Source organism: Centropristis striata, chromosome 12, assembly GCF_030273125.1.
Source record: "Centropristis striata isolate RG_2023a ecotype Rhode Island chromosome 12, C.striata_1.0, whole genome shotgun sequence".
NCBI lineage: Eukaryota > Metazoa > Chordata > Actinopteri > Perciformes > Serranidae > Centropristis > Centropristis striata.
In genome coordinates, this window is record NC_081528.1 from 13,692,036 (window position 1) to 13,701,479 (window position 9,444).

General features: G+C 34.7%; 1 protein-coding gene across 3 annotated transcripts; it reads left to right on the forward strand.

Annotated features, from left to right (window-relative positions):
• Positions 1–1,106: 1,106 nt before the first annotated feature.
• Positions 1,107–7,403, forward strand: eif4ea (eukaryotic translation initiation factor 4ea). 3 transcript variants are annotated; one of them, XM_059345947.1, is made up of 7 exons: positions 1,107–1,158; positions 2,450–2,553; positions 2,762–2,857; positions 3,257–3,320; positions 5,068–5,181; positions 5,518–5,657; positions 5,982–7,403. In XM_059345947.1, the coding sequence occupies exons 1-7, from the start codon at positions 1,141–1,143 to the stop codon at positions 6,094–6,096; spliced, it is 651 nt and encodes a 216-aa protein (XP_059201930.1). In that variant the 5' UTR covers positions 1,107–1,140; the 3' UTR covers positions 6,097–7,403. The 3 variants fall into 3 exon arrangements, with proteins under 3 accessions (XP_059201930.1, XP_059201931.1, XP_059201928.1); XM_059345948.1 differs by lacking the exon at positions 1,107–1,158 and adding an exon at positions 1,202–1,315; XM_059345945.1 differs by lacking the exon at positions 1,107–1,158 and adding an exon at positions 1,359–1,571.
• The last annotated feature ends 2,041 nt before the right edge of the window (positions 7,404–9,444 follow it).

Genomic DNA, 9,444 nt, shown 5'->3' on the forward strand with positions numbered 1-9,444 from the left:
GAATACTTAAGTAAAAGTACAAAAGTAAAAGAACTCGCTATGCAGATTGTCTTACATATTCCAAATTTATTGTTGGATTGTTATTGTTGATGCATTTATGTACGCAGCATTTTATTTTCATTTTTTAACAAATATTAACTACTTAATATACTGTTATGGGGTTTAATTTAAAATGTCTAATCACTAAACTGTTCATGTTTTATTTTGTTAAATCTCAACCTGAAAAGTATCTAGAGCTGTTGGCTAAATGTAGTGGAATAAAAAGAACAATAGTTTCCTCTAAAATGTATTGGAGGAGTATAAAGTTACATAAAATTGAAATACTCAAGTAAAGTACAAGTACCTCAAAATTGTACTCAAGTACAGTACTTGAGTAAATGTACTTAGTTACTTTCCACCACTGCTAATATGGTATTTATAATTATAATTAGTCATTTATTCGATCTGTTCTTCAAGGACACTAAAATTGAGGATTGTTTATAATCCACCTATGATACATATTGTCAATAATTTGGAGAAAGATATACTGAAAAAATTGGAGTGACATTTACTTAAAAGAGCGAGGCAAGTTTTTCCACACAACGTGTTTGTAATCTTTACTCAGGCTGTTTCTAAGTAATATATTTAATAGAAGCACTTTTTAAAAATTAAAATACACACGTATATTGCAGATTCACTGTTGTCCCTCAATTACATTTTACTTGGAAATATCAACTAATAAGCCAATGAACTGGTTCAGTGAATATTACTTGGAACGAACGAATTATTCAATTTACATACAAAACTGAGGACACATACCATAATAACAAACAATCTCTAAGTAATGCACTACATGAAAAAGTGATATTTTAAAGTAAAAGCACTGAATTCGTATTTCTTTGTAGAATTTATATAGATGGTTGAAATAATAATTACAGGGCCAAAAAATATATTTTTTTCAGTGTAACATCGTGTCCCACATGCTGCTGGATTAATTGGTGTATGGGATCAACATGTACTTTTCTCCATAGACATATATATATATATATGTATATATGTCTATGCTTTTCTCCATCTTCTTGCGCATGCGTTATGTAGAGCACCAGCTGGCCCAATCAGCTATTTTAACACAGCCAAAAACCAGAGTGTAATTTCCAGAAGATGGCGACCGCTCTGGTGGTAAGTGCACAGCAACGCTTTGGCAGAAAAGTCACTCAGTTTGCGCTTCAAAGTATGCTTTTATCCACTGTTGAAACAGCAACGATAAAAGGCAACGACGGCTTTGAGACCGCCAGCCTCCGTAATACTTTAAACTACCAGCTTTTACCTTTCACAGGTAAGATAACTCGCTAGCTAAACAACATTAAATTAGCAGGTGAAGGTACTCGCCAACGTTATTGGTCATGTAAATCACAAGAAAATGTCAGTTAAAATGCCGTCAACGTGGAGGAAATGATGCCCGGTGAAAACGCCGTGTTGACTGAGTGGATAACTCCGTCGGTACCCCGAAGTGAACTCTGATTCTCGGATGAATGAGGACGCACGCGTCGCTAACGTTTCCCAGTCGACCGTCTGATGAAAGTTCTACATACGTTAGTACCGGACACAACGAACACTTAATATTCCACTGACAGTCACTGTTGTTCGATTTAATTAACGCTATCGAAATAAATTAGAAACACCTGTTTTACAAACTGAGAATTTGCAAGTAATGTTTTCTTTTTTAACTCTATGGAGTCTTTAGCTGTTTTGTCCATTTTTGAATCCTTTTCATCCTGCCTGTATACACCACTTAAAAATGTTTAAATGCCATGTTGGTATTTTTTTTCCAGCACAACCTCACCTATATGACCTAATAATAATTGATTTTTTTTATCCTGACTTACTGGATCAACATTTTGAACCAAAAAGAAACAAAGAAAAACCAACATTTTATTAGTGTCTTGTGTGTTTAGCGTAACAATTTTGGTAATTTTGTGTCTTTTTTGGTCATTTTGTCTTTTTTTAGTCCTTTAGTTCAACATAAAATGTGATTTTGAATATTTTTTTTTACTTTCAAAACACTATCATGCTCAACAAAAAAAAATGTAAATGTTGCAAATGTGAACAAAGGTTGCAAATATAACATATAAGAGGGTTACATCCAGTTCTATCATTTTATACAAAATATATTTGACCTTGTCTCCAGTTTTTCTTGGTGTATCATCATCAAACTGAAAAATTTCAAATATTGTCTGATTTGAGAAATTATTTCTACACAAGAAAAAAATATTAAACATTTGATTTCCTTTATACAGAAATAGACAATCTACAAAATGGACAATACAGAAAAATAAAATGTACACTAGTGTTGCAGGATGTTGTATATTCTACATCCCTCCACTAATCTAACTACTCATACTCCCTTAATAAAAATACCTCCAGTCCACAATACTGACATTGACGTCTAACATGCTAAACTTTTTTTCAGGTGTCAACTCCAGTCCCTGCTAATCCTGAAAAGGAAAAATGTGAAACCATAGTCCAAAAGGTTATGAGTCCTGAATCTTACATCAAGCATCCATTACAAAACAAGTAAGACATCTGTTTCTTTCTTTTCTTTTCTTTTTGTTCTTTTCTCTGTTCACAACAGATCTAAGCAAGTATCTCTCATCTCAATAAAAAGTACAATACAATCTGAAATTTGTGCTGCTTCTTCCAAACGAACAAGTTGGTAATGAGCAACATGACTAATTATGGAAAACATTCAGTTTTTCTGTAGTTACTCTTCTTTGTTTTGCAGGTGGGCTCTTTGGTTTTTCAAAAATGACAAAAGCAAAACATGGCAAGCCAACCTCCGTTTGATCTCAAAATTTGACACGGTGGAAGACTTCTGGGCGTAAGTAAATCATTGCAATATACACTGCACTAAAACTGGTAGCATTACATCACATCAGACTTACTCTTAACATTATTTGCAAAATTGGTTCGATCATTACATTTGGATTCTAGTACATATCATCCTAGGTGTGTTTATATTGAAGATATATTAAGTTAGATTGCTTTTTATTAAATTGGAGGACACAGCTCACCAATTATTTTAGGGAAGTTGAGTCTTAAAATTGATTTTTTTTGTTTAGCTGTACCCTTAACATCAGGATACATTTAAAGGATGATCAGTTGTCGATGGTTAGCAATGCTTAAAGTAACAATTCATATTACACAATGTTTTCAGCCAGACTGCCAAAAGGTTTTCTGTTGAACGCTGCTGAACATAAAATATTCTGTCCTTTTTCAGATTATACAATCACATTCAGCTATCAAGTAACTTGATGTCTGGCTGTGACTACTCGCTGTTTAAGGTACGCATGCTATGATCACTGTCTTTTGTCATTGTACTATACATCTGTTTTACAACTGTGAATTGTCTTTACTTTCACTGCTTATAAATATTCATGCTAATTGAAGTGGACAGGACAGTGTTACAGTCTGTGTCAAGGGTTGTAGTTCAGGTGCACTTTCACAGAAGCAAAACGAAAAGCAATTTTCTTTTGGTGTGCATCATATTACAAAGAAACCAAGACTATTAAGCATGAAATCACATGGGCTGATGGGTAACTCATTCATTTGAGTTTACTGACCCTCTGTCACCGGGATGATACATGTACCCATTTGTTGCTGGGAATCAAAACACATTTTATCCCAGTCACTAGCAGCAAGTCAGTCTGCACTTTACTGCACTTCACTGCACTTCACTTTGTCTTATGGTGGCCACAAAGAGCTCATGAAGAACGAGTTAGTTATGAGCATCAGTCAAGACTGAAGCTGGATCTCATCTGTCATAAACTGGACAGTTAGAAAACTGAGGGGCCGTAAAGGTGGCATCTCCTGCAACATGCAGCAAATTATAGCCGTCAGATGAGGCTGCTTGCCATTGAATGTTTACTCATTGTTAATGGGAAATTGCCACAGTACAGTGTTGTGAAATTGTTTACCAATTGCATATCAAACTAGATGTGATGTTTCCTGGCAGAAGCCATGATCAGCAGATGAATCATGTAATCACTTGTTTTGTTCAGCTTTTGAATTTGTACCTTTTGAATATCTCATCCTGGCTGTTACGTTGCATTCTTCAAGAGCTAAAGAAAAACAAACACCTATTCATGTGAGGCGCTGGTGCATTCATTACGCTGACGCAGATGATTAGGTTTTTCATTTTGCTTTTAACAATAAACATTTTGTACATATTGCCTTCTTCCAGCACTGTGCTGTATTCAACACAAACAACCTTATCAGTGTTGTTTGAACCATGTTTGAGTTTTATATGCAGACTTACTGATAGCTGAGCCACGGAGTGCTTAAACCTAACCAAACAAGTTGGGTTCGAGCCTATCCTGAGAGTGCACACAATATAAATCTTCACACCCAAATTAATATTGGTGGAAAACTATCTTTTTCAGCAAATAATTATTGGTTATCCTTCTTACAGTAAGTAGTTATAATATAAAAGAATATAAATATATATTTTAGAAAAATGTTTCTGTGGAATTTACCTCCTGTTCAAATAAATAAGGAATTAATATTCTGTTCTGTGCAATAGTTTACGACAAATTAAATGTATTTTACTTATCTAAAATGGACCACGTAAGCATCTCTTATGTAGGGTTTTTATTGGATGTCATTAGTTGTTGTTTTTCCCTCCAGTTTTGACTGCTTTGCACCTTTTTTTTCACATGTTCTGACTGGATTACAGCCTTACTAAAGCTTCGCTAGCTCAAAGGAGAATGTGGTCAAACCAGACAGAGCTGTATATCAAAATGTCAAAGCCACAGTCCATACACAGGGAAACAATAGCATGTCTCTTTTATGAAGTACAATAGTTCATCAATGTATACATTTCCATATTAATTGGTATGAAATCAAAGTATAGTTAATTGTGCTTCCTGGAGACGAACAATTAAACTCATTAACTATTCTTTGTGATGCTACGCTTATTGTTTGGTCCTGTCCTGATCAAAGGGGGAATTTAAACCTCTTTTCATTATGGAGATACTGGAGTATTTATAGTTTAGTTTTTTTTTTTAAGCTTTGACCTTTATCCGGCTACAGGATGGAATTGAGCCCATGTGGGAGGATGAACGAAATCGACGAGGTGGCCGATGGCTGATAACTCTGTCCAAGCAGCAGCGTAGAGCAGACCTGGATCGGTTCTGGTTGGAGACGGTATGTTTATTACTGGTTCATTTAATTGCACCATTATTAGTCGTATCTTTAGGCATTTTTCAGGGAAGACATTTCATCAACAATAGAATTCAGGACTGCTGAATTCGATTTTAAGCTGCTTTTGTCTCAGGGTCCTGGTTATAGTGTATGCTGGGTCATTGTCTCGCTGTCACAGCTTGCTGGGACACTTGAATAGAAAGGAGCTGCCGTTAATGTTATTGGTGACACCTCTGCTTTTCTTATTGTGACAAGTCCAAATGCTTTAAAGAACTGTCCGTTAGTTTCAAACTGCTACCAAATACAAGACATTTTGAAATGACGTCTGCTTTCCTGCAGCTCTTGTGTCTTGTGGGAGAAGCTTTTGATGACTTCAGTGACGATGTGTGCGGAGCCGTCATTAATGTCCGAGCCAAAGGAGATAAAATAGCAATATGGACCACAGACTACGAAAACAAAGATGCCATCATACACATAGGGTAACCTAAAGATGCCAAACTCAATGATGACAAATCTTAAGATGATATAAAGAAAATTAACTACACATTTAGTCATAGTAAAAGAAATATCCACCTATATAGACTAAATGTATTTTCTTAAATGCAATTATAGCCCTTTTTATTGTTTTACTGGTCAAGTATTTTAACTGCAATAGTTGAAATTAACGACATAAAATGTATGCACTAGTACGGTAGTAGATCCTCTAGTGTCATGTTATAGGAAAAAAAATGATGTGGAATTTGTTTCTTAGAGTCTGAAATGTTTTTCTGTGCTAACATGTTTTTTTTTTTTTTCTTTTTTAGGCGTGTGTATAAAGAAAGGTTAGGTGTTCCGCCAAAAGTGATCATCGGATACCAGTCACACGCAGACACAGCCACAAAAAGCGGCTCCACGACCAAGAAAAAGTTTGTTGCCTGAGGACCAGAATCATCAGCCATGCCTTTTTCTGTTGCCAGCATAGATTTTCTGGAATTTTTCCATGAATGTAACTGACATGTTTATCCTCTAAAAAAACATTTGAATTGGAAACAAAATTGCTTCCTTTCCATTTGCCTATTTGTTGCCACTTTAGCAAAGCTTTTGTTTACGGTGAGATTATGTGCAGTTAAAATGTAGCACTATTGTCTGAAAACTTCATAATTTTTGTGGTGGTGGGCTTAAGATGAGTATAATGTAACATTTTGATGCCCAGATATTCTTTTCAAATGCAGCTACATATTTGTGGAGAATCTCTTTAATTTATTGGCCCCTTTAGTGTATGTCACTTATTTTCTTAAAGTACTTAACATTAAAGAGAAAAAAAAAACAAAGTAAAACATTTTCTACTTTGGTATAAACTGTAGCTATTTGTTAGTACTGTAAGGTAATGCCAAACAGTCAGTTTACAATATAAATGTATGGATTTATTGCACATTTAGTTGCATGATGTAATTTTTTAACCATACATTGTGCTTTAACCCAACAGATCTCACAAATTGATGGAAAATGTGAATTAAATAGAGTGGGAAGTTTGGACATCATTGTGCAGTTTTTCGGTTTGATAAGTTCTTTAAAAGTTTATTGTGGCAAATGGGAGGTCTTAGTTCGGCCTGTTCTTCTTGTCAAGGTTTTGTGCAATATGTGAAGAGTTTAAATTTGGATGTTTTGAAGAGCGATAAATCTATTTAAAGGTCCTTGTGAGGAGTCCTGAGTCTAAAGATTTTGATGTTGACTTATTTGATGCTCAAGAGACAACTACAAATTTCACACCTAAATGGACCGGGGAGCATAATGATGTGCCTCTGATGAAACATTTGAGCAGATGCGAGCCGCTCCTACCTGAGCTCTTGGTATACTTTTCCTCTTCTACTCAAAGCTCTTAAAAGCTCTAATTTTGTCAGTGACGGAAACCATATTTTGTATCAGTGTGTCTTTAAATAGTATATTTTCCGAATGTACATATTGTTCAATATGTTTTCCCCCCTTGTAAGTAACAAGCCATACTACAGCATACAATGTTCTGTTAACTTGTTCATTTGTATTGACTTTTCTTGATTATTGCTGTGACGAAGTTTACATAATATAATTATTTCCACTCCAGATTTTCTTTTGAATGTGGCATAAACAAGAATGTCATTGTTTGGAGGGATGTTGAACTGTGCCTTGAATGTTAAACCCTGCCCAATGTTTCTCAGCACTAAATGTAGGCAAAAAAGGAGTGATGTAAATAAAACATGTACAGTGTAGTTCTTTCTGTTAAAAAGTGCTTTAATTATGAATGGATTATTTTGATTGTGTGGCATACTAATTGTCTATCTGAGGCAGAAAAGGCCCATAATGCAATTTGGGGAATTCAATTTTGAATAGTATTTAATTTTCTTTACAAGTGTATGTGCAAAGACGAGTTAAATAACAATCCATAGCAGATAATTCATATCTTGTGGGAAAATGTATCAGGATATTTGTCATTGACTGCAGTAACAAGCAGAACATTATTTATTAAAGCTGAATACATTAGACACGTCTGTCAATATACAATTTACATTGCAGCATTATGGAAGCTCTATATGTATGCTAATAATAGGCTGCTCAGCAATTTATAATATCTCAGCATCTGTAAGTAGCTCTGACACTCTTTCAACACTCTTAACTCATGTTGAGTAATGTGCGGTTGGCATCATGTTCTGCATTAATCATGTTTTCTTGAGGCTGTTTGAAAAAACGATCAAAAAGTCACCCGCATACACACACAAAATATCTTGTTACACTGTCAGCGTGTGTTAGTTTTATAATCAGATTTCTTTGTTTGCTCTCTATAGATAAAGGGATCTCTGTAGTAGCTACAGTAATTTATGGCTCAATTGGTCTTTACCTTTATTAGCTAAATTGCACTTGGACTTAAAGGAGTTTAAAGTAATCTATGTCATCCATTGACTGCTTACTTGAGAGCAACACAGTCCCTGCCGGTCCTTTGAAATAAGCCTCAATGTAATTGACACGATCAATCAAGGCACATTTTCACACGAAAGACAATTAAGAGGAAATTAGAAGAGACATCCACAGAGATGGTTTTAAGGTTAGGGGTTTACATCATGGTGCAGAACACAAGGGGCCTTGTTGAAAGCTTCGGAGCTCCTTTTGTTGTGTCACATGGGAATTCAAACCACTATTTGCTACTGTTAAGCATCTTCTCTGTGTTTGAATGTGCTCAAAATCATCTGATTGAACATTGTAGATGCTATTTCTCAGCTACTTATGTAAAATGAAGATTCAAAAGTGATTTACTGCTGTTTTCGCTTCCTCAGATGGCCGACATGAGCTCTATAATTCAGAAGCTCTTTGCCATAATGACAGACACTTAAGCTTACAAATAAATAGTTATGTATCCAATAAAGTAGTAGTTAGGCAATGAACAAAGCCTGAAGAAAATGTTACTACAATGCTGACTGAGGTTGAAATCATTGATTCTTTTTTTTTTTTAAAGGTCCAGTGGTGATAAAAAGTATTCAGATCCTTACTTTATTAAAAGTAATAATACCATACTGTGAAATTACTCCACTACAAGTAAAAGTCCTGAATTAAAAGCTAAGTAAAAGTATCAGCAATAAAATGTACTTTAAGCATCTAAAGTAAAAGTGCTCATGATGCACAGTGTTCCCACTCAGATTGTTATATATATTCCAAATATATTATTGGATTATTATTGACGAAGCATTTATGTAAGCAGCAATTTAGGTTTTTTTTTTTCAATTTAGTGCTAATTTTCACTACCTAATATACTGTTATGTGGTTAAATTAAAAAAAAACTATAAAAGTCTCATCACTTAAATTGATCATGTTTTTATGGTAAATCCTGACCTGAAAAGTAACTTAAGCTGTCAGCTTACTGTACTTATAGTACTTAGTTACATTCCACCACTGAAATGGTGATTATCAATGCATGATTGCGTTGAAAGGTTTGAAGGTGTACTATATCTTTCAGTTTGTATTAATAGTCAGGTCCATGATGATTGGATTCAGCACCATGGTCGGCCAGAGACACTTGCCAAGAGGAGACTAAATGTTTCTCAATCATTACAACAAGCTAACACCATTGAAGTTGTTATTTCCTTTGATTTATTTGATGCCTTTAGCAATAAACTTGATACAAATACATTTTTATGGGCACATAATGCTACCTGTTTTCCTAAAGTCAGCACTCGTTCATGTATAATCTTGTATTTATCATTACTTCTGTATGTCTAAAGAAGATTCATTGGTATTGGGCATTTTGTTAACAAATGGCCC

Excerpts from the sequence above, each read along its gene's own strand:
- eif4ea (XM_059345945.1), top strand. The coding sequence starts at position 1,512 with ATGAGGACGCACGCGTCGCTAACGTTTCCCAGTCGACCGTCTGATGAA. Across the intron at positions 1,572-2,449 it reads CTGATGAAAGTTCTACATAC|GTGTCAACTCCAGTCCCTGC; the intron begins GTTAGTACCGGA and ends ACTTTTTTTCAG. Across the intron at positions 5,658-5,981 it reads GATGCCATCATACACATAGG|GCGTGTGTATAAAGAAAGGT; the intron begins GTAACCTAAAGA and ends TTTCTTTTTTAG.